Source organism: Protopterus annectens, chromosome 12.part0, assembly GCF_019279795.1.
Source record: "Protopterus annectens isolate FY-2018-M chromosome 12.part0, PAN1.0, whole genome shotgun sequence".
Classification (NCBI taxonomy): domain Eukaryota; kingdom Metazoa; phylum Chordata; order Ceratodontiformes; family Protopteridae; genus Protopterus; species Protopterus annectens.
In genome coordinates, this window is record NC_056746.1 from 1,412,003,149 (window position 1) to 1,412,028,105 (window position 24,957).

At 41.1% G+C, this 24,957-nt stretch overlaps 1 protein-coding gene across 1 annotated transcript in view; it reads right to left on the minus strand.

Annotated features, from left to right (window-relative positions):
* DHX35 (DEAH-box helicase 35) overlaps positions 1 to 24,957 on the minus strand; it is an 844,978-nt gene that overhangs the window by 128,097 nt on the left and 691,924 nt on the right. The window contains exon 19 of the mRNA XM_044090458.1: positions 7,244 to 7,325. Coding sequence (XP_043946393.1) covers positions 7,244 to 7,325 — 82 coding nt within the window. The remainder of the gene's footprint in view (positions 1 to 7,243; positions 7,326 to 24,957) is intronic.

Sequence of the window (24,957 nt, forward strand, 5' to 3'; positions counted from 1 at the left end):
ACAAACATCTCCTTGATATTTATGTCCTTGCATCTGTCCTGGGTGTCCCACACTCCCTGCACTTTTACCTCTCCTGAAACGGCTCCACAAACAAAGTCTGAAACATCTGTGGTAACTGACTGCTTTGGACTAGGAAGGGAGAAGGGGAGAACTTGATTTAAGGATCATCTGTTGTCTCCACAAAGTGATTTCTCTTCTGACAAATCCCAATATTGGGATCTGAAAAGATAAAGTGTGCTGATGCTGGAACCGAAGACAGTTCAGATATCACTGTATCTTTCTCATGTGTAGTCTTGCCAGGAGTGTCATTAGAATCATACATGTCATCAGACCCAAAATCCTGAGGTTTTCCCTCGCAGTGACTGAAGTCTGACTGGAACACCGCCAGAAATACATTTAAATAAAGATCTATTTTTTCCTGTGTAAGAAAAGATCTTTGAACTGAGGGGTCTAGTTGACATTCCCAGGAACACAATCCTCTGTGAGCTAGTCAAGAAAGACTTTTGAATGCTCTCTTGGAATCCCAACTTGTGTAAGAGATCTTTCACCAACAGACAGATTCCTGCCATTTTGAAAAAGACTCTGCAAAGATAAGCAAATAATCTAATACTGATAAATGTGGATACTCAGTAGCCTGCAATGACCTATAACTGGAGCTAGACACTTTGTGAACACCCTTGGTATACTGAATAGTACAAAGCGTAGGAATATGATGATAAGCATCTCTTAAGTCTAGTGTTACCATGAAACTTGAAAGAGGAAGACGAGGCAAGAGGTTTTGAAGTGACAGCAGTTTGAATTTGGACACAATCACAAATAGGTTTAGGACAGAAAGATCCAGAACTAGTCTCCAAGCATTTTCTATGTGGAAACAAAAGAGTCTGATCTGTAGATAAGGAATGACCCCCTGGAAAAGAGGCATTTCCTCCCAATGCCATCTGTAACCTTGATGAACGATTTCAGACCCATTTGTCTGAAACACTCTGTTGCCAATGAGAAAAAAGGAGATTCAGACTTTCTGGAAGACATAAAAGGGCCATGGTGAGAGGGGGTCACAAAGTTTCTTGAATAGTCATTCAGACTTGTTGGAGTGTCTTTTGTTTTTGGAGGTTTGAGGCTCCTTTTTGCATCCTTGCCACTTCTTAAACGTCTGTTTACCTGAATTTTGTTGAGACTGTTTATTCTGTTTTTTGCTGAAATTGGATGAGAAAGAAAATCCCTTACACAATTTGACAAAAGAGGGCTGAAAAATCTTACAGATTCCCTGGATCAGCTTGCCCCTTTTGTCTCACTTTTTGATCACCTCTGCAGCAGAGGGGCCAAACACTAAATCTCTATCAAAAGGAGAATTTAAAATCTCATTTTTACATCACTGGAAGGTTCTGAGAATGCTGCCAAGCAACCCTCCTTAAAACAGTATCAGTGACCAGAAGAAGGAAGAAGCAAACAGTGAGTAATGACCTGCGCAACAGAATAAATTAAGTTATTTAAAGCAGATTTTTCTTCACAAGAAGAAACTGTAGATAAAACATTCCTCATACTCGCACAATATGTCAGAATAGACTTTAATGTAAAAGCTTGGCAATTTAAATTCAAAGTTGCGGAAGTATACCTATCAATAATGTTCCCATCATTATTAGAAAGAGTAGGATTTGAAATAACTAAATGCTTAGCAACAGAAGAGACATCTAAGGCTATAGCTGCTGGGTCAAGAACTTTATATATCTTATCTGTCTTTTTAGGGACAATTGGCTATCAGGAAAATTGCAGGCAGTAAGATACACATCCTATAAAGGAAGCAGGACAGGAGGAATGGGTGCAGGTTCTGGAAAATCCTTTTGTAACAACTCATAGTATTTTCTGAGGGGCTGAGAAACCTCGGTGTACTGAAAGCACTCAGACATTCTAACAATAGTCTCAAAGAAAGAGAATCTCCCGCAGGGATAATCAGAAAGTGAGCTCTCCTCGAGTCTAAATCAGAATCTGAGGACAATACCCTGAATATGTCCCTGCATCTTCATGTTCAGATTCAGAATCCTGAATCTCTTCAGGAAAGATGGCATCCCTCTTTCTTTTGTCAGAAACTACTCTACAATAAGGATAAACAGCCTGAATCAAACCCTGAGCCATTCCCAGGAAACTACTCATATCCAAAGAAAGCTGAGGAAGAGTAGATACATGCTTGGTTTTCTGCTTCTTTTTCACAGGAAAAATAGGGCCAACCATGTTACTAATGACAGCTGCAGCTTCCCCAGGGATGAGCACCTCATTCTGACACAAAAGGGAAAACTTTCCTTTTTCCTCTCCGAGGACTGATAAGAATGGCTCTCCCTTTTCCACTGAGGGGATCCCAAAAGCTATAGAGTACATGGATAACTGCTGGCCCATAGTGACTGTAGGTGCCACACCAGAGGGATCCAGAGTAAAAGATGAGTGGTCTGAGGTACAACAAATGTCCGCAGCAGAGTCACCCCCACTGTGGCTGACACAAACTGATAGCCTGCTGTGGTGGCAAAGGCCGTTTGCTTAACTTTATCTTTTTGTGGCTGGAAAACGGACCGACCATGGGACTGACAATCTGTTCCATGGTCAAACCAAAATGGTGCCTCTATCCTATGGAAAACAAGCAAAAACTGCCAGTAAAATTACCAGTCCACAAAAGTTACTTTTTGACAGAACAAAACACAGTAAAAAGCACTTCTGAACAGTACGGCAGATTCACAATGGAAAAATAAACACAATTTCTCCACTGAAAATATTTTATCAGTTATTTAACACACTTTTAAACAATGAGTGCTCCGTTTAAAAGTATGTTACAGTCTTGAGACAAACCATTAAAAGACAACACTCTAGCTTTTTACATAACTTTCCTGAAGAGGAAAGTAATAAAACATCAGTAAAAATAAGAACATGGAAGTTTTTTTCCCCCAAAGAGAACTTATCTGCCTAACTAAGGAAAGTACAAGCAGACTGTCGATCCTCGCAAGCCTCAAAGGAGCATACTCTTTGGCAGCTGGAGGGCTTTGCGCCCAGACTTGTTTTTTTTGTCAGCTCAGCTTGAGATGCTTGATAGTCACGTGGAAGGTGCCCAGAAGCTTTGGAAACTGCCTGGCTGTTATATCCTTGGCAGGATAAAAAACACATAGCTAAGGCTACTGCAGCAATGATCAACATGAGAAACATCAGAGGTGCCTGAACACAATTCAGAAATGACAAACAAAGGAGAAATGTAGGTAGTAGAGCAATCAACATAAAGGATGTCGTCATGTATGAAGGCAGACAGAACCAGTAACACACCTCATCACAAAATGGGAAAAAGATAATGGGTAGGGTCAAATCCTAGGGCAACTACTTTGGTAAAGAATGTGGAGGAATTGCTGGAAGGGGAAAGCAGTGTATTGTTCTCCTGACAATATTAAGAAAGCAGGAAGGAATGAGGCTGAAGGAAGAGGGTAATATTCATGAGGAATCTTACCCAGCCAGCAGCAGACATAGAGATTCTGAATTATAGGGCAGAGAAGAACTGGGAGTTTACTAAGTATTGGACTATGAGGGGTCCATCTATCGGGTGTAGGTCTGTACCAAAAGAACAGAATTGTGGATGCAGTCCTATTTATTTATTCATGCATGCATGTTCAGTTTGAAAACTGGGTAAGTGGAATGGTCAACTAACCCTTTTCAGCCATGACCTAAGGAAGGCCAAGATACAAAGTACATGACAGTTTCTATTTACAAAATATACTATCAAGCAATAAACATTTAAACAGAGAATAGCAGAGGCTATTTACAGTTTCAAGGTAAGTACTCATTATTATTTACAAGAGGTTCAGCAATGCATCCAATCAATGCAGTAAAATGGGTAGTTTTCAAGAGCAAACTTTTATGATCAGTAGGTCCTAACCAAGACATAGACCATATTGGATATACAGGTGAAGACATTTACCCCAAAAAAGATCATGCCACTACATAAAGAAGTAATAATGAAAAGAGAAAGACGAGGGTATGAGCTATCAAGGAACCAGATTATGACAAAAGGAGAGAGGGTGAAAGAAGAATTAGAAGAGACTGTGAGCAAACTGAAAAAAAAAATAAGCTATGGGAATACGTTAGGGATGGAGTACTCAACAGTACAGGCTAGGATTTAAGGAAGAGGCAGAAAGAACTAAAGGCTAGTGCTGCTAAGTAGGAATGTGCAACTATCAATTAAGATAAAAGATAGGGCATATCGAAGGTACGGGAGGAGAAGGTGGCAGAGAACTTGACAAGCAGGCATAAGGTGAATAGGTGCTGGCAGAAGGCATCAGGAAGTGGAATAAAGAGCTTTTCTAGCTATACTACAGAAGGGAGGACATGACCAAACAGAGCAAAGATGTTAAGGAGATCATCAAGAAGTGAGAAAGTGCAGACGTACCGAATGAATACTTTGCCAGAGTCTTCACAAAGACGAAAAGAGTAGGTGCCATGTTGGATCGGATGCACAACAGAGGGAGTAGAGTAGTTGACTGACACTAACAGACCATATAGTGGATAAAGCAAAAAGTCAAACCAAGCACTAAACATGTCAGGACCATAAAGAGAATAAAGTATAGTTTAGTTTAATGAAGCGCTTCCCGTCGAGTACACTGACCCGACTTCTTCAGACAAACAAATAAACATAAATCCATGCTTAAGAACTCTAAAAAAAGTCATGTGACAAAAGACATTAACATAATAAATAACTAATTAAACAATTAGCAGCTCAATGGTTCTTAAAGATACAGTTGTTCCCTTTATAGTTAGAGTATCTTTCCCATTAAAATAAGTTACTACATCAGTTAATGCTTTAGTGCAAAATCACATATGGTCCATGCCTTATAAGCAAGAAACCTATAACAGTTTGTTTACCATGTTTAAACTAAAAACCATAGGTAGGGGCATTACTGTAAATGGAGCTCTGTTCACATTCGATAAGGTAAAAATCCCTAAATAAACTAACAATAAATACAGCCTGGTCAACAAAAAAACATGGTAAACAAACTGTTATAGGTTTCTTGCTTATAAGGCATGGACCATATGTGATTCTGCACTAAAGCATTAACTGATAGAGTATCTTTCCCATTAAAATACTTTACTACAACTATAAAGGGAACAACTGTATCTTTAAGAACCACCGAGCTGCTAATTGTTTAATTAGTTATTTATTATGTTAATGCCTTTTGTCACATGACTGTTTTTTTTTTAGAGTTTTTAAGCATGGATCTATGTTTATTTGTTTGTCTGAAGAAGTTGGGTCAGTGTACTCATCGAAAAGCGCTTCATTAAACTAAACTATACTTTATTCTCTTTGTGGTCCTGACATCCTTCAGTTCCTGTGGATTTGTTTAGTGGATAAAGCAAAAAAACAGATTGTGACTGCACAAGATCCTTAGGCATATGCACAGTGTGCCAGTAGATCCCTTAATACAGATTATCATCAGATCACAGATCCACAAACAGATCTCTCATCTATGCAGAAGTTTTTATTCCCTACTATTTTCCTCTCCAATCCTTGCCAACAATCAGCCACCAAACCTGCCAAATGAGAGCACTACTGTTCCCCTATCCCAAGGCCAACTAGTCACCGGTGGAGAAGAGCACTTGCCAGAACAGGGGCTATCACTCTGGCTTGCACTGGAGATTTTTATCAGACTCCCTCTCGCTGACATTCTGACATTCATACTGCAGAAGTGCAGCTGGCCCAGTGGCACTGATTCTAAACACAGTGTTGGACTCGTCTTAGCAGACCAAGCACAAGTCCCATCCCTCCTGCTGTTTGCTGCTACACCTGACATCCACTAGGTGTCAGCGCTGCAGCAAACAAAGCCTCTCCCTCCTCCAGTAGATCTAATGGCCAGTGCAGAAGGTTAACTGTTGTGTGGGGAACATCAAATACTGTATCCATGTACATGGTGGGAGCAGAAAAATCAGATGCAGTACTGACCACCAATTAGCCTAAAAGCAGTGGCAGGGAGTGTCAAGCAGAGAATCTTGAGGGAAAGGCTGGATGATTCCTAGATGACAACAATCTCATGGACAGCAGCTAACATGGGATCATAGCCAGAAGGAGCTGTCAGTCAAGCCTGACCCCGTTTTATGATTGGCTACACGTGAATTTAAAAGTGGAGGTACCAGTATACAAAACTCACTGCACTTCACCAAGGCCTTTGGCTCAATCCCCCAAAGGAGAATGACAGGAAATGTGGACAAGTTGTGGACAGAACCAAGACGGAGTAACTGGGTTGCTGCATGGCTGAAGAGAGTAGGATTCAGACATTTGTCATAACAGCAGCAGGGTCAGACATAATTATAGATATTTATGGAGTAGCACGGGAGTTACCCCTGAGTCTAACACTACTCACTATGTTCATTTCAAGCACATATGTAGGAACAGAGAACATCATGTTTACTGGCAACAGAGGCAGGTATAGGAGTGTACGAATGGAAGGAGACACAGGAAGGGTTCTGAAAGATTGACTTGAGACAAATCACCTTATCACAAGGTAAAAATAAAGGGAGGATTATAACAGCAATGACAAAACAGGTAAAATAGGTCAAGAGTGGCAGCTGAAAGGGGGACAATTTAATATGGGACTTTTTAAGAAATACTATTTCCCCAAAGAAAGTGAATGAGACATTAAAAATAGTGCCAAAGAAAGTGTGAGACTATTGTTTATCATGGCTTTTTAGGAATATTGTTTCAAATACACAAAGGGATTGGAATGGAGAGAATGAAAGGCACCTATAGTAGGGATGACTGCAAAACTCGGCTTGACATTGTATTGGTACATCAGCTTTATATCTGCCATGCACAAGAGTATTTAAAAGTGTATTCTTCATCACAATTCTGCACTGTATTCTGTCCAAAAGGATAATGTTGTGTAGGATACTGCTCAGCACCAATTGTTTGATTGGATTCACAATACAGCAATGTCCATCTTTCCTTCATTACTTATTTAGGGTTGGTTAAAGTTTTATGCTATAACCAGGTAAACCCATTACGCACAAGTGCTTCTTTTTCACAAGAGGTGCAAACACATTGGTTAACTAAGACACAGACTTAGACTGATACTAAAAGAATCAAACAAAGGAGAAGAAGATGAAACTTGTTAGACAACTTACAGCTTAACTATTTGTGTTATTCTGCCATTGTTCCTCTATAAACGTTTCTCTCATCAAATATATACAAAAAATAACTTTTCTGTTAAAAAGTCTAAGCATACATTACCTGTAAGATCCAGTGTAATGGAGTTTGGCAGCATTAGCAAAGAATCCAGCAACGATGCAGCGCAGAACAGGATCAGGGTCACCTATGTTAGGGTATGACAAGGATTGGCTGTTTCAGTCTTAGCATTATATACACAGCTCTTCACATGGAAAATGATCTGCATTACACAATGATATAAAGTACACTGAATTTTATTTGTTTTAATATTTGGGAGACAGGATAGCATAATTACAACATGATACTCTTTTTTTTCAAGGACATCTCTTCAACAAAACAAGGAAACAAACAGATAACAAAACAACATCCAATGAACAGCAGAGCTGCACATAAACATAACAAAGACAGGCAAGGTACAAAAATCATGCAAATAATGTGGCAGGACATATCATCGATTACACATTAGGAAAGTGGTACCAAACTAATGCAATAGTTTTGGAATGATATTTGTAGCAACTCTGTATATGTACAAGTATATGTAAGGCAGAAAAGGTCATTAATGTAAAACAGTGGAGAAATGGTCATAACTATCACAAAATAAGAGCCATCGAGCATGAGTATAGTAATAAGCATAGAGGGTAAACAGGTGTTGAGTAAGAAAGATTAAATTCATCAGGTATGCTTGATATAGCTCTGAAAACTGCAGCAAAGGTAGTATTGCCAGCAGAGGCTAGGAAAACACATTGTCCAAGGGAGAAATACAGGGTTTTGAAAAAATGATCCAATGAAATAATATTACTCTGAGTGGATCAAAAAAGCAATGCCTAGAGATAGGCAGTGCACAACTTATTGCCAGCAATGTGACCACAACTCTCCTTCTCAAATGCATGGACTGGCACAAAACAGCATCCATTAATGCTGCAGCAACTTCCATAAGTCATTTCTATATTCATAGTCATAAGCCAACTCCAGATCCATAAAGCACATGTAGACAATGCTGCCAAATTCCAACAACCCCCTCCACTATCCATGCAAGGGCACTATTTCACTGTGAGGACAGAATTCACACAGCTGCACCTGAATGAAAGGTTCACTACTGGACACAGGGTTTTTTTCCCAAAACCATGGCAAAGACTTTCCCAGGAACAGTGAGAAGCATGATCCTTTTAAAAACAGAACACACCCTCCTGGTCCCTTTATGAAAATGAAGACCAGTTATTTAATCTAATGGTGCTGTCCTACCTTCAACTCAGCAATGAAATCTCATGTTAATCTGAATGCATTCACGACAGCTGTATGACTCTGTGAGGGATATCTTGTCTCCACTCACAAGAAAAGGACATCAGGATGCAATCAAAGTCTGGAGAAAATGCAGTTTGGGGAAGTGAGAGATGCATCACTGTTGGTCTCTAATGACGTCCTCTTTACTTCAAGTGATGCTGATCTCTCAGCCTGAGTGAGTCTTTGGGATACAGAGATAAAGCCCTGACTACTGCACAGGAGACTCAGCTCTGAATATCAGTTCAGGAGCTTGACAATACATGCAGGGAAGATGGTTATGCCCATCCCAGTGAAGAGGGGGAGGAGGAGGAAGAGGTGCATATGTAGGGCAAACTAGCATGGTAATCTACCTGCTGGAAACCAAAGTGACAATGGTACAAGTGCTGCTTGGGAGGCATCTTGCTGACATCAATACCCTTGTGGAAGTGAGGGGTCAAGCAGCATTGGTATCCATTACACATCCCTCCCCTGGGGCATTACCAACATGTACAAGGGGTGGCTAAGTAAAAGAAAAAAAACATACTCCCAGGGTGCAGTATAATACTGTGCCTTGATCTCCTCAATGGCTCCAAATATAAGGAGTATAACTTAAGGTTTAGAATAGCCAGAGGTTGAGGAGAAGTTCTGGGGCAAACTGAGGGCCAGATGCAGTGAGACAGGACTGCTGACCGCCCCCCCCAAAAAAAAGTGATACTGATCTCCTGCAAGCACTGGAGTAGTTTGCTGCCAAGTATGAAATAACTGGGATAAAAGGCAGTAACTCTAAATCAGGGATCATGGTACCCCTCAGAAAACAGATAGCTTTCTTCAGCTGAAAAGGAAGTAGCAACCTCAAGGAGGATGAGATGAGGTAAGTGGGGGCAGTAGGAGATAGAGCAATGGCTATCTGCAGTGACAGCAGTATCGCAGGCAGTATGCCAGACTGTGATAGTGAAACAAGAACTAACTGATTGACTGAAGATCTCAGCTTAAAGTAAATCTGCATTCCTTTTTTCACCTAAGCTGTTTAGCTTTTGGTAATGGCCAAAATGATGAAATCCTGGACATAAATGGCAGAAATCTGGTTCCTCTGTCGGACAGGTGAGCTCAATCTCCCTGGCAGCAGGAGAAGCCAAGAGGATTTTAGGCAGTAGCCAATTCCCCATGAGTTGACAGGAGACAGATGAGGAAGTCCTGGCACCTTCTGATGATGCTCCATGGCTACCTCCTACTGGAAGTGGCTCTGAAGCAGACTCAGGACATGTGGGAGGGCTTATATCTTTCAGTTTGTCTGGTAATACACAAGCATTCCAAAGAATGAGTTGAATGCAGATGCTGGGGATAAGGAAGTCTGGTTTCTCTGGTATTCTTGCTACCACAGGAACCCACACCAGGACAACTAGTTTAGAAAATGGACACCTTTGCAATATTTATACCATTTTTTTTTTCAAATTTATTTCTATCATTTCTATGTTAGCTTTTTCTTCTTATTTGCTAATGTTTGTGCAACATGCTGTTTACTCAAACTGTGTTCTTCGTGTTAGAATATATATAAAAAAAGTACAACATTTACAAGTCTGACTGTCTAAAATAATGGAACATAGTCCATTCTCTGAGCTGTCAGCAACAAAAGCTGCAACAGCCTTTTCAGAGCAAAGTTGGTGCTACAACTCAGCTCATGTACATCACCCAGGACTTGTCAAGGTCTGTCGCACTCTGAAATCCTGCCTAACCTTTAACAACTATTTACAGAAAAAATACTTGACATCAACATCCACTTTTTACATATATTTGTATGATTTAAAAATTAATAGAGCAGAATGCAAGTAATTCTTATTGCATGGTATTAGCTTGTTAATTGCAATGAACCTTTGCCTTTCAGTAACACCATGGTACACAGGTGGACAGTGGTCTCACCTTTGATAACCACATCGACACAACAGTCAGGAAATCCTTCTATGTGGCACACCTCATCACTAAGGGCTTTTCATCCAGAAAAAAGGAGGTCATTGTCCCACTGTACGCATCCCTCATTAGACCCATTATAGAGTACAACGCCCCATTTGGTATGTACCTCACAAGACATCTGCAACAGCTGGAAAGGCCGCAGTAAATACCTCACTAAAAGAATCACAGGCCTAAAGCAGATGCCCTATGCTGACCGTCTAAAAAAAACTCCAGCTATATTCTGTGGCATATCATCTACTCAGAGGTGATCTCTGCTTAACATACAAGGCCATGTCAAACCCTGAGCTGTTGGACATGCTCCACTTAAAGAAATCCCAATCCCTAAGAGCCACACGCTCCAGGGATCTAAACCTTGTTATCACAATGAACAAAACATGCTGGAGGAATAGACTGCCCATACATGTCAAGCAGAGTGCCTCCTTGGCCCTCTTCAAAAGGAACCTTGACGATTGGATGCAAGACAGGAAATTCACCCCTGCTAGACAGGGGTCCAGGGAAGTAAATATTGTGGGAAGAAATATCCAGGGACTTGTTATATAGCCTAGTACCAACCTATTAACCTATGAACAACCTGGGCTGGAGATATACATGTCTTGGGATTCAGAAAGGAAAGCTTTTGAAGCAATGGAGCTGAATCTGCCCAAACTGAATTTAGACATTTCATAGATGGATGTTGTCCATGAGGCACCAGATTCAGCTTCCTCCAGACGAACTTTGTACAACAGAACTTGTGTGAGATATGCTTAACTGGGACAAGACAGCACAATAATGGTCCTTCAGTTCATGGGATGAGATATAATAAATGGCCTGGTAAAATGCTGCTATTAAAATAAAACAAATGGTAAAAACAGAAGTCATGCAATTACCATAAGCCCAGTCCGTACAATATGGCAGTCAGGTACCAAGCCACTTGTCAGCTCTGAAACCCTACTTCGATAGATATGAATAAAAGGCATCCAGCATTATGATAAGTACATAATTTCTGTCTCTTATTTAATTGCTCTGTCCAATGTAATAGCTGGAAGAGGATCCCTCAATATCTCAAGTGGTGGTTTGGTAAGTTACCCTTTCAGAATCAGCTCCAAAGCTCAGATCTGGAAATGATGTCCAAGTTACAACAGCTGGAAAAGGTATGCAAAGTGGACCATGTTGTTGTTGCACATATCGTCAATACAGGTATTCTTTATTCTAAAGACTGTACTAAAAAAGGTAACCCAGTCACCTAGCCATCTACACAGTGTCAGACAAACAGTTATGAATTTTTTCTGAAGGTCTTTGATTTCGATGATTAATAGACTGGTTAACATTAGATTCTGAAGCCACCTTAAGGATGAATGGTGGGGTGGTTCTTAAGGTAACTATTTTTATGAAAGATAGCGTTGTGGAAGATAATGCATGCAACTCATAAATCCTTCTAGGTGAAGTGATGGCTGCCAGAAAGACAATTTTCAATTAAACAAACTTTAGCTTAGCAGAGGAATTTGGCTCAAAGAGAGGTATCATTAGAACTTCCAGAACTACATTACGGTTTCATGGCAGAGCTGGGACTTATAATTGGTGGACAAAGTATGAAACCCCAGTTGAGAACATAATTTATGAACCCTCATCCACAATGGATGTACAGAAAGACTACACCTTAACTGTTATATATATATATATATATATATATATATATATATATATATATATACACAGATGGACAAATGTAGACTACTTCCTGTAAGAAGACAGGATTGTCTGGCCATTAAGAAAATTGGAGAAACCATGCAGTTAACCTGAGATTCAGAAGGTCTAGATGAAACTGTCTAGAATGGCATGAGAGGAGATCTGGTTGAGGATCTAAAAACCATGGAGGCTTTTTCAGATGAGGCCTGAGCAGAGCAAATCAGATATCCCAAGGCCAGTGTGGAACAACGATGATTATCTCTGATATGCAGATACTGGCTTTCCTAACACACTTGGGTATCAGGGGAACAGAAAGAAAGGAATACAGAAGACTGGGTAGGATTTGGTTCCTCATTGCTTGTTGGTGTACCAGACTACCAACACGTCTGTTTGTCTGTACAGCTAAGATTTTGTTTGTCCCACCTAACACAACACACACACATACAAAACACCTACACAAACACCCCTAACTAATAATATACCAACTCCATTGTGTACGTTGTAGTGCAATTTCCCAGTAATCGCCAGTTGTTTGCTTTCCTTTACTTGGGAAATTTCCCTTCTTTCTCCTGTATAAGCGATCTAGGAGTTGGTATATTAAAATAAAACAACCTCTTACAAAGCCATTCCAAACAGTGTAGTGTGAAGCTACACGCCATATTTATACTTAGGGGGAAACAAAACCAAAACATTGACAAAATTTTCAATTTCATGTTTTTGTGTCCGACATTATTGATCAAAGTATGTCAAGTATCTTGTGCTATTTTACTTTTCTTCTTCGTTATTCGTGTAGACAGTCAGAGAAGCCACTGTCTGATTCTAAACAACGGGCTTCTGTGATGATTGCTGCTGATGGGGAGTATTTTACAAATGCTCTTCCTATGTAAACTAATGGGGAAGTCAGTCACCAGCTTAAATGATTCCTGCAAATCTGAGTTAGTCACATTGTGGGGGAGGGGGATTCTATTAGTTTTGACCACTGTGTTGATAGCATCCACTAAAGAATAGTCATGCTAAACCTTGCATAACTGACCATGGTAATACAGACCACCATGAAACCCTGAGCTCTTTTCACAGAGAATTTGAACTGAATGGTGGTGGAAGGATTGCAGTCATTCTGGGTTAAGAGACACATGGCATATAGTAGTGTCCATAAGACATCCTGTGAAAGATATTTTTTGTGAGGGCTGTAGCTGTGATCTTGGTAATTTATGGAACTGCCTAAAGACAGGCAGAAATGTGATTCCATTTGAGTCACATATGGACCAAGACTACTGAAATCCATTTGATGAACACCTGGGGGTCTGTGGTGAGTAATGTAGTAATGGTTGCTAACCCTAACCATAATGCTTCCCCTTCACCCAACTCTAATATTATACCTTTCCAGTAACATTGCACTATTCAAACAAATTTAACTTCTAATACTGGGAGACGAAATACTTTCCTCTCTCATAGGTTCATAGGTAGGTACTAGGCTATTGGCCCAAGGGCCTACGTAAGCCTAGCTAACAAGGTTCCATGGCTTACACCACCCAAGAAAGTTATTTTCCTATGCCACTGTCGAGCAGAGACACAGAAGTGATCCCCGGGGTGTATTTCCTATTTCCCATCCACTCATCAATATTTTTCTTGAAGAGTGCTAATGAAGAACTTTGCTTGACATAGATGGGTAGCTTGTTCCATAGTATAGGAAGTCTCTGGGACAGGAATCTATCCCTCCAGCGTGTCCTGTTTATTGTGGTGACAAGGTTTAGGTCCCTAGAGCGTGCAGCTCGGAGGGATTGGGATTTCTTTGTGTGTAGCACGTCCAACAGCTCTGGGTTTGACATAGCTTTATATGTTAGGCAGAGATCACCTCAGAGTAGGCGATATGCTACGGAGTAAAGCTGGAGTTTTTTGAGGCGGTCAGTGTAGGGCATTTGTTTGAGGCCAGTAATCCTCTTTGTAAGGTACTTCTGTGGCCTTTCCAGCTGCTGCAGATGTCTTGTGAGGTACATTCCAAAAGGGGCGTTGTACTCTATAATGGGTCTAATGAGTGTTGAGTAGAGGGGAACAATGACCTCTTTTTTCCTGGATGAGAACCATTTTATGATGACGTGTGCCATGTAGAAGGACTTCCTGACTACTGTGGCGATGTGACTATCAAAGGAGAGACTACTGTCCACCTGGGTCCCAAGGTCTCTTATCACGCATTCGGTGTTAAGTAGATTGCTGCCTATGTGGTAGTTCATGGGTACAGAGTTTTTACCAATGGGGATGACACTGCACTTTTTGGCATTGAGCTTGAGGCCATGGCTCTGACACCAGGCATCTGTCTCAGTGAGGCCCTTCTGTAGGATGTCCATATCATTTGGGGACTTGACTACGGCTACTAGTTTGCAGTCATCTGCGAACTTCGTTAGCCAGAGGCCTTCTGTGTTAGCCTGTACTTCACAGAAGTAGATACCAAACAGGAAAGGTCCCAGGATGGAACCCTGTGGTACTCCACTTGTCACTGCTTTGAGGTCAGATTTGGAGTCTGCAACTTTTACAGTGTGGGTTCTGTCAGTGAGCCAGTTGGCAACCCATCTTGTGACATAGGGATTTATACCTAGTTTAGTGCGTTTAGCTATAATTCCAGAATGGGGGATGGTGTTGAAAGCCTTGGCGAGGTCAAGATAGGCTGTGTGAACCACATTACCCTCATCCACGGCTTTGGTGACTGCCTCAAAGAAGTCGTTCAGGTGGCATGATCTGCCTTTCACAAACCTGAACTGGGTGGGATCCAGAGTTTGGAGGTTACCAATGTCTTTGCTTATGAGTTCCATAATGATACGTTCCATGCCTTTGCAGACCAGGCTTGCCAGGCTAATAGGTCGATAGTTCCCAGGATCAGTGGTGGCTCCCCCTTTGTGGAGTGGGATAACTGTTCCTGTGCGCCATTCAGTGGGCACAAAGCCTGATGTGAGGCTATTACTGAACACGAGGCTTAAGTTGGGAGCCAGTTCATTCTGAAGTTCATGCAAAACGCAGCCTGGGATGTTGTCCGGTCCCATGGATGCTGTGTTTTTGGCTTTAGAGAGTGCAGCTTTTACCTGCGTAGTTGTGATTACAGGGACTCTGCATTCTTCCTGTATAGATATGGGCCCTTTAGGGGGTGAGAGGGGGGTAAAGTTAGCCCTGAACCCATCTGCCAGGATGTTGGCAATATCAGTTGGTTCTGTAATTTTCGTGCCTTTGTGCTGTAACTCAGAGCAGATCTGGGTGTTGCCATCTAGATTCTTGACATAGCTATAGAATGCTTTGTGGTTGTCTTTGGATTTAGTGGTGATTTTGTTTTCGTAGCTAGCTTTGCAGGATCTTATAAGGGATCTCAGCTTCTTACTAAGGCTGACCAGGAGCTCCTCCACTCATGGGATTTTACTCTCTTTTGCAACAGTTTCTTCCTTCTGTCGTACAGTTTGTTTATGGCAGGGAACCACCAGATTGGCTTCCTTTTTTTGGAGTATAGCATCTTGGTTCTGTTTGGGATAGCACGATCCATGCACTCGTGTAAGTGCTTATAGAGTGCATTTGTGTAGGATACAGCAGTTGTAACTGTATTGTCCATCTGCATGGGTGTCATGAAGTTCACCACTTCTGTCTTTAGAAGCATGAAGTTGGCTTTGGAGAAATTTTTTACTGTGGTTTCCTTAATGGGCGGTGGGGGCAGGATGTGGATATCAAGGGTGATAAGCTTATGGTCGGATCGGCCCAACGAGGAGTTGACTTCAGGTGTGGAACACCGGTCACTCATGTTGGTAATGACCAGGTCTAGGATATTGTTCTCGATGTTATTCTTTTCATTTTTACCACTCTTGTGTATGATTGAATTGATTTTGTCAGTGTTTTACATTCAACATTAGGCCAGTTCGGTCACACACAAAATGACCCATTGATATATATGTATATAGATAGATTTAATATCAAAATTTGGAATGGCAGTTGTGCAAATGCTATGTGGTTGAAATCACAGTTCTCAAGGTTCACAATGCTGAACTAAAGTAGTACAAACCATAATAACAAAAGTAGCTGCATTCACTATTATGAGTTTCTCATTGTGAATGGAGATCGTGGTACAGTGGGGATCGGATAATTTACCTTTTTTCTCTCACTGTACTGTAATCTTGGAGTTGGTATATATAATATTCAGGGGGTGTGGGGGGTGCAACCCCTCACATGGGGGGGATCAAGCAGCCTTGACCCACTGCAAAACGTAACTGCTAACAGATACTTGTGATTCCAAACGTTGAATTTCCAAGGTTTTGAATGGGGACATCACAGTTATCAGTTCCAAGAATTTTATACTAAATGGTGAGTACATTTTCGTCTATTAGGTTTGGCATTGTGAATAAACGCACACCTGCCATTCCAACTTATGATAGTAAACTGTATATATACATATATGGGTCTACATCTACACTTAAAAAAAATACACCATACTATCTCCAACCCATCCACACCTCCCTTAACTAACTATACCAACTCATGGCTTGCACTACAGTGGGGAAAAGGGCAAATTTCCTCATGTTGGCCATCTGGATACTTACTGTGGGAAACGTTTCGGCAACAAGGTCGTTCATTCATCTCAGGTTTCAGAGATTTCATCTAGGCAATGTTGTTTTCGGGTAAGTGGTCTTTCGTTCATCTGAAGTAGACCCATATACATATGTGCATACATACATACATACATATTAATGTAAACAGCGAATCACTTAACCAGATAGTTCTCCTGGACAGCCTTCCTTAGACTGTCCAAGAGTAATATCTAGTCTGAAAAAGGCTAATATAAAGCAGTACTCTACTCCAATATGTTTATATATATATATATATATATATATATATATATATATATATATATATATATATATACACACACACACACACACACACACACACACACACACACATATATATATATATATATATATATATATATATATATATACATATGTGTGTGTGTATATGTGTATTCCATTCAACCCATCCACAAGCTGAATTGTGGAACTGCAAAAAAGGCAGCACAGATGATTGAAAATCAACCTTCTGCTGTGCAGGATTGTTGTACAGTGGGGACTGGTGAATTTACCCTTTCCCCACTGTGCTGTGATCTTGGAGTTGGTATATATTATTAACAAGAGGTGTGGGAGGCACAGCCTCCCCTCCACTTGCAAAAAAACTAGATTTTGAGTTGCTTCAAATCTTTCTGATTCAAAGTGCTATGTATTTGAATATCTTTGTGATTTGAACAAGCCCCTGCCCTTGCACCCCCTTGTGGTGTGCTTCAACCCTCACACCATATAAATATATTAACTCCACAATCACACAATCATGGAGAAAAGAGAAAATTGCTGACATAGTGAATCACTGCTGGTGCACAAACACAAACTTCGAAAAACAGAGCTACAACATAGCAGTGGATATTGACAAGGTACAAATACTGATCCACACTAACACCACACATCCCAACTGCATGTGCACCTCTCAGGTGCAACCATGCAGACCCACAGAAGGGGGGAGGTAGGTCAAAAGTTAAAAAAAAAAAAAAAAAAGCAGAATCTCACCCCCCCCCCCCGACACCCTTAGGTTACTTGACTTTCCCCAACTTAATCAAGTAGGCAGAATGAGTTAAAGTTGAAGCTAGTAGATCCAGAGATAGACAGGGGTAGATGCCAACAGGATGATGCAGGGGAGTGAAAACAGCCCTGAAAAAATGAGACAGAATTCGACTGCTTATAGTTAATGCATAAAAAATACAGGTTTCGGTCCCAACACACAGCAGTGATTCCATTCATTTTGAAACTTTTCATTTGCCCCCAGAGATGACAGTCACTTAATTTGCAAAACTCTGTTGTTTAGTTTCAGGAATTCTCTAAGACTAAAATTCATTTTTTTACCCAACTATGCTACAATATCCCAGCTTATTACATTAGTTCAGCCCGGCAAGGCAGAAAACATATCTTTATTTTTACTCATAAATGTCTTTACATACTGTCTTTTAATGCACATACAGTGTCCCTCAGACATTAATTTTTGTCTCAGAATATAGCCATATCATCTGCTTCTGGTTGCTTGTGATCACCAGTTTCTCTGTCACACCAGGTACCTTGCACATTAATATGTTAGAGCCATGGTTGCTCTCAGTTATCAAGTTGGGATATCTCTACTTATTCTTTGTTATTTCACAGAGCCCATAATAAGTGACCGGAAATGTATTTTTCACATTAATATAAGCAGTATCACCCAGTCTCCAGGCCAAACCTCCCTTCACCTATACACAACCTGCCTCTAGGCTGAAAATCTCACCCATGTACCACATGGTGAGCATTCTGAATTTCAGTCGAGCACATTTCTGTCTGTGATAATACAGTTTGTAACCTCTTATTCATCTAAGGCATAAGCTCCACTATGCTGTGATGGAGAGTCCTTCCTTCACATGTTTCTTCAGTTATCATACAGCAGTTCAGTTCAGCTTATCTTGTATTATACAGCGCTAACACAAATCACTTTAAAAAACACAGAAAATACAGACAAGCAAACGCAAAGGGCAAAACAATGTAGAATACTGTGGTACTTCCATATGACAAGTAAGACAAAAAAGCAAAAATGGTACAAAATTTCCTTTTCTTCATCAGTGACATTATGTCTCAGTTTCTTTGGTGAATTACTTGGCTATTCCACTAATCTCTTTGAGGGTGGTACACAGAGGTCATTTTTAGGATGTCTTTTTTTATTCACAAAGTCATCAAAGAGCAACTATGTCCTAAACACATTTTCCCCAGGTATATTTCCCCCTGTGGAGAATCAGCCTCATAATTTCTCATAGTAAAAACAAAAAACTTAACAGTTTCTCCCCATCTGTGGCATTTTTAACTTAGTTGATTTCTCCAATGCCCATCATGTTAGGAATGAATCAAATATTGTGAAAGTTTCTCTTCCAATTTGTTTTCCTTGCTCTTGCATAATTTTGCCTATCATATCTGAAAGTCTCTTGTTAGGGAAAATAAAAACATTAAGTTACCTGTAGCTCTATTTCCTCTACACTCGCTAAGGTCAAAAAGTTATTCATACACAAAATTTACAACTCCTTGACTTGGTTTTGTTATAAAGCTGCATTATTTCCATTTCCTAGGACTATAAACCTATTAGGCCTTTGTAGTCTGAAGGTAAATAAACCTGATAACTACTGACAGCATCATCACTAATAGCAGAGCTTTACAAGCCAGAAAATATGATGCTCTGGCTGATTCAGGTAAAGAAGACAACCCAGAACTTGCAAAATATAATTTTTTAAAAGGCTATGTCACCTCAGATATTTCTTTATTCTTTTGCATAAACTTTTCATATATCAATTAATACATGTAAGAAGCAATTACATAAGAATCACAACAAAAAGTCACTGTGTTTTACTGGGAATTATCAAACTGGGACTGTGATCTGAGGAATAGTAATCTCATCAGCTGTGCCCTAGCAGTGCATTATGGGTATGTATTAGTTACCAAGAAAACATCACATCAGCCTGTCTGCCCTTGTAATGGCAATCAGGGTTAGAAAAAAATATGAACATTAGTAATAAGTAGTTATTGTCCTGCTAGCAAGTTTGAATTACATAAAATTTCAAAATAAGATAAAAATATATCCTGTATCACTTTCTATCCATAGTGATTCTTTAAGTCAGAAAGATTACTAATTACCTTCGCTCAACAAAGTAAAAAAAAATACAGCAATAGCTTCTCTTTTGGTTACTGCGAAATTTCAGTCTGCCTTCATTCACTACACTGCTGCAGAATACAGGTCTTCTCCTGTCTGAGTTTTCATACTGAGATCCACAGTATTTTCTATAGAGTAATTTCCAACTGTAAACACAGTCCTTCCCTGAAACAGGAAAGACACACCTTCTTTTTGAAAAGTACAAGTCCTCTGCATCAGCTTTAACAAAGGCAGTCTTGCTTTAAACACCTTTGCTCACTTTTCTTGAATGCCTGTGATGAACCAAATTTTAACAACAGTACTGTAGCTTTTAAGATCGTTGTCATGATCAGGTGCTATGAATTTATCCACACACATTGTCTTCCTATTAACTCTTTTTTGCCTGGCATCACAGAACATGTGTACACTTACAGTAATGAAGTCTAAAATATATGCATTTCAACTCAATGGCAGCCAGAGAAACATTGCTGTGGTGCATTAGCATAACAACAGTATAATAATGATAGCAAATGACCACACAAAAAGGTATTACCCTAACACCTACCACCAAAATCCTTAGTTACTTCCCTAACAACACCCCCAACCCCCTATATAGATTGCCATAATACTCCAGACCCAAATGGTTTGGGGTGTGTGGCTAGGCTTGTAAGGGCCTTAGTGATCATTATCCTAGTAAAAAAACAAAGAACTTCTTCAGAAAAGAAGTTTGTGACACATTTCCCTCCCAAATGCTATAAAAAACACATTTGCGTGGTTTTGTGTGCCGGGCAGCGCCGGTTAGCTAGGGTTAAATTATTCCCAGCTCCACTAAAATCTCCTCTTCAGTTTTTCCCTTGAAACTAGTCTAACTCTCAACCTAAGCACTCAAAAAGCATCCTACAGTCCAGCACTTGCTCAGAACTAATAGCAAGCACTAATATACCCTGACACTTGATTGCCCAGCACGGCAAGGCTCTTTATTCACCCCTCACCAACCAAGCGACTAAGTAGCTCATACTACTATTCAGGCATGACCAAAGGGCAATTTCAGATGTACTCTCCAGTTCAGCTGGTGAATCTGGGTATCCTGAGGCAATGTTACAACTGCCTCATGTACACAGACAACCCTCTCCTCCTACTACAAAACACTAACATATGTGAGATGCAATTATACAGCCAAACTGGAGGCTAAGCTCTCTCCACCCAAGACTAGAACAGACAGTCAAGAGGAGAAGGTTAACACTTGCACCACACCTCCAGCCAAACATAGACCTACTAAACCACCACTGGCAAAAAATACACATAAATACACAAAATCATACTCGGAGGCCCTAAATAAAAACCTGCAAAAGCATCAGAGACCTCCAAAGCAGACACCCAAACAACCTGCACCTCCCATCACAAACCAGACAACACATAAAACACAAAATCAGTGTGCACAATCACAGCCCTTAAGGCGAAATAACATACCTAACACACTAGTAATAGATGACTCTACAGTCAGGCACACTGACGTCCCACTCACTAGGCTGGACAAGGAAAAGGTTACTGTTAGCTGCCTGTCGGGAGGCAGAATCTGCCACATAACACAAGCACTCAGGTCACTCCAGAAAAAGAACAAATAGGACTCTGCCATTGTTCATGTTGGTGTGAATGACCTGAGATGTACCTCCCTGGACTACATGAAAAGAGACATGGAAGAGCTCTCTGATCATGTAGCCCGGGCGGGTATGACCCTGACCCTGAGTAGCATCCTGCCCTCAACAAGAATGATATCTCAGTATAAAGAAAAAGTGATCAATTTCAACAATTGGCAAAGCTTCTGGTATCATTCAAAGGGGATCCAGTGTCTGTCAGCCTGGGACGACATGCTAGACAAGCCGCATTGCTTTGCAAGAGATGGCTTGCACCTGTCACTCCTAGGCTTTCGAATACTGGCCAAGGCTCTTGCTGCCCCCATAGTGCCTTTTTTAGGCAAGGCTCAAAAGTCAAACCCACCTCTGTAAACAGCACAATTAACAAAAAAATTGAGGGTTATGCTACTCAATGCCAGGAGTTTAAAATCTCAAAATGCATGCGCTCGAAGCTCTCCTCAGTATGGAGAACATCGACATCTGTGCAGTAACTGAAACCTGGTTCAAGGCTCCAGAGAGCACCCCAGCACTACCAGGCTACAACTCATACCACATGTTTCGGCCACAGAACATGGACCGAAACACAAAAGGGGGGGGGTGTATCCATATTCATCAAGGATACCTACACCTCTAGGTTACTGGCACAGCATGATACCTCTGAGATCATCCATGTGCAACTAACATTGGGCAAATCTGCAATGCAAATTGTGGCCTGCTACAGATCACCCTCCATGACCCAGGACCACCACTCCGCCTTTCTGGAGACACTGGAAAATATGAAGGCCCTATCGAACACCCTGACATTGGGCGACTTCAATTACCCTACCATTAACTGGGAAAACTACTCGAGTACAAACTCCCAGGCCTAGCGCTTCCTGCAATTCATCAACTCAAATGCCCTGGATCAGCTGGTAAACTCCCCTACCATAGGTGAAAACATATTGGACCGGGTCATCACCAACATGGACGACAGGTGTTCCACACCGGAGTTCAACCCGTCACTGGTTAGATCATATCATAAACTAATCACGCTGGATGTCCACACCCCACCACCACCCCCAACTAAGGAAACCACAGTAAAAAACTTTTCTAAAGCAAACTTCACCTTACTTAAGACAGAGGAGGTAAGTTTCACAGCCCCCACGCTAAAGGATAACGCTGCCCAAGATGCAGAAACCTTTACAAATGCACTCTATGAGCACCTACAAGGATGCATGGATCATGCCATCCCTAGCAAAACCAAGACTCACTCCTCTAAGAGAAGGAAACCAGTCTGGTGGACCCCTACATAAACAGGCTATACAATAGAAGGAGGAAACTAGTTCAGAAAAAAAGCAAATCCCAAGAAGGAAAGACATCTGTGATCTGTATCAGTAAGAAACTAAGGTCCCTCATAAAATCATCCAAGGCTAACTTCGAAAGAAAAATAGCCAAGGATTCAAAGGATAACTACAAAGCCTTCTTTAGCTATGTTAAGAATCTAAGTGGCAACTCACAGATATGCACTGAGTGAGTGCAAAATAGCACAAAATATACAAAACCTACTGATATTGCCAACATCCTGGCAGATAAATTCAGTGCAAACTTCACCCCCCTCTCAACCCCAAAAGGGCCCACAACAATACCAGAAAAGTGTAGTGTCCCAGAACTCACAGACGCACAGGTGAAAACAGCCCTTTCAAAAGCCAAAAATAAAGCATCAATGGGACCAGATGGTGTCCCAGGCTGAGTCTTGCACAAACTACAGAACAAACTAACCCTCCACCTAAACACGCTGTTCAACCTCAGCCCTCCACAGGTTACATGTCCATAGAATGGCGCACAGCAAAGTACTGTTTTATACACTTACCATAAATGTAGATGTTCGAGTGTATTCACTGTTGCAGTCATTACATTTGGGTTATCTGCTTGCAGGTAGCCCTCAGTCGTCCTGATTAACAAAGTCTTGGGTCCTGCGTCGGTTGCTGTCTCTTCTTCTGTGATGTCAGGTCATCAGGGGTATAAAACATGCAGCCGACGACATTACATCAGTTTTTCTTGCCCCAAATGTCAGGTACCCCCCTAATGAGAAGCAATTAAATCTATAAATATACAAGGTTATACCTCAAACAAAAAAGCAAATACACCAAAAACCTTTTAAGCATTGAAAAGGAGAGAAGAGGTATAGCCAAACAAAGTCAGGGGGCTGGAGGGAGGGTAACCAGGACTGCAACAGTGAATACACTTGAACATCTACATTTATAGTAAGTGTACACAACTGTACTATATTCTTCGTGTTTCACTGTTGCAGTCATTACATTTGGGTAGATTCCCAAAGCTAAGGATGGGAGGAGGAATTTAGATAGCATTAGGACCTGCTATAAGGCCCTGCAAAACTGCAGTGGCAAAGTCAGCTCTGAATTTAGAGAAAATTGGCAAATGGTAATGCTTGGTGAAAGTATGTACAGAACTCCAGGTAGCAGCTTCTAGGATGACCCTGGTAGGTACGCCTCTGAGAAAGGCTGTAGAGGTAGATGCAGCCCTGCTTGAGTGGGATCTGATCCCCTGTGGGATAGGTTTTCCATGGTGCTTATAGCAGAAGTGAATGCAATGGCCTATCCATATGGAGATAGTTCGCTTTGAAATAGCCTTCCCCTCTGTCCCTGCAGCAAATGCCACCAGCAGTTGTTCAGATTTCCTTTGAGGTTTAGACCTGTCCAAGTAGAATTTAGAATCTAAATTGTCTGTGCACATCTAGGGAGTGCAGTGTCAGTTTCCCTTTGTTCTGTGGATTAGGAAAGAAGGTAGGCAAATGAATGGACTGATTAAAGGCCACACTGGATACCACCTTTGGCATGAAAGAGGGATTGGTCCTGAGGGACACCCTGTCCACATGAAAGATGATGAAAGGCTCCACTGCCATAAGGGCCTGTAATTCATACAACCTTCTTGCTGAAGTGACGTCTGAAAGGGAAGCTGTTTTCCAAGAAAGGAATTTTAAATCTGCAGTAGCAGCTGGCTTTAAAGGAGGAAGGGTGAGTTTCTCCAATACAAAGTTAAGGTCCCAGGCTGGAGTTGGAGCTCTCCTGGATGGTCTTAGATTTTTGTCCCCTCTGAGGAACTGCTTGAGCAGTGGAAGAGAGAGGAGGGGAGGTTCTGTGTTACAATGAGCTGAAATGGCTGAGGCGTGAATTTTTATTGAGGAAAAAGATAGGCCCTTGTGAAGCATCTCAGTTAAGCATTGTAAAATCTGAGGTAAATTGGGCACTGCTGTGCTCATCCCTTGAGATTGGTTCCAGGCACAGAATCTTTTCCATTTTTAAGCATAAGATTTTCTAGTACTATGCCTAATGACATCCATAACTGGGTTACTGAGGGATGGTAAAAGAGAGCTTAGGTAATTAGCCAAGCTGCTAGGTTCAGTGTTTGAAGCTGAGGGTGCAGAATCTGGTTCTCCTGCTGAGACAGCAGGGTAGGAGTCTGAGGCAGGTGCCATGGGTCCAACAGTGACACACTACGCAGGAGGGGGTACCAGTGCTGGCGTGGCCAGGCTGGTGCAATCAA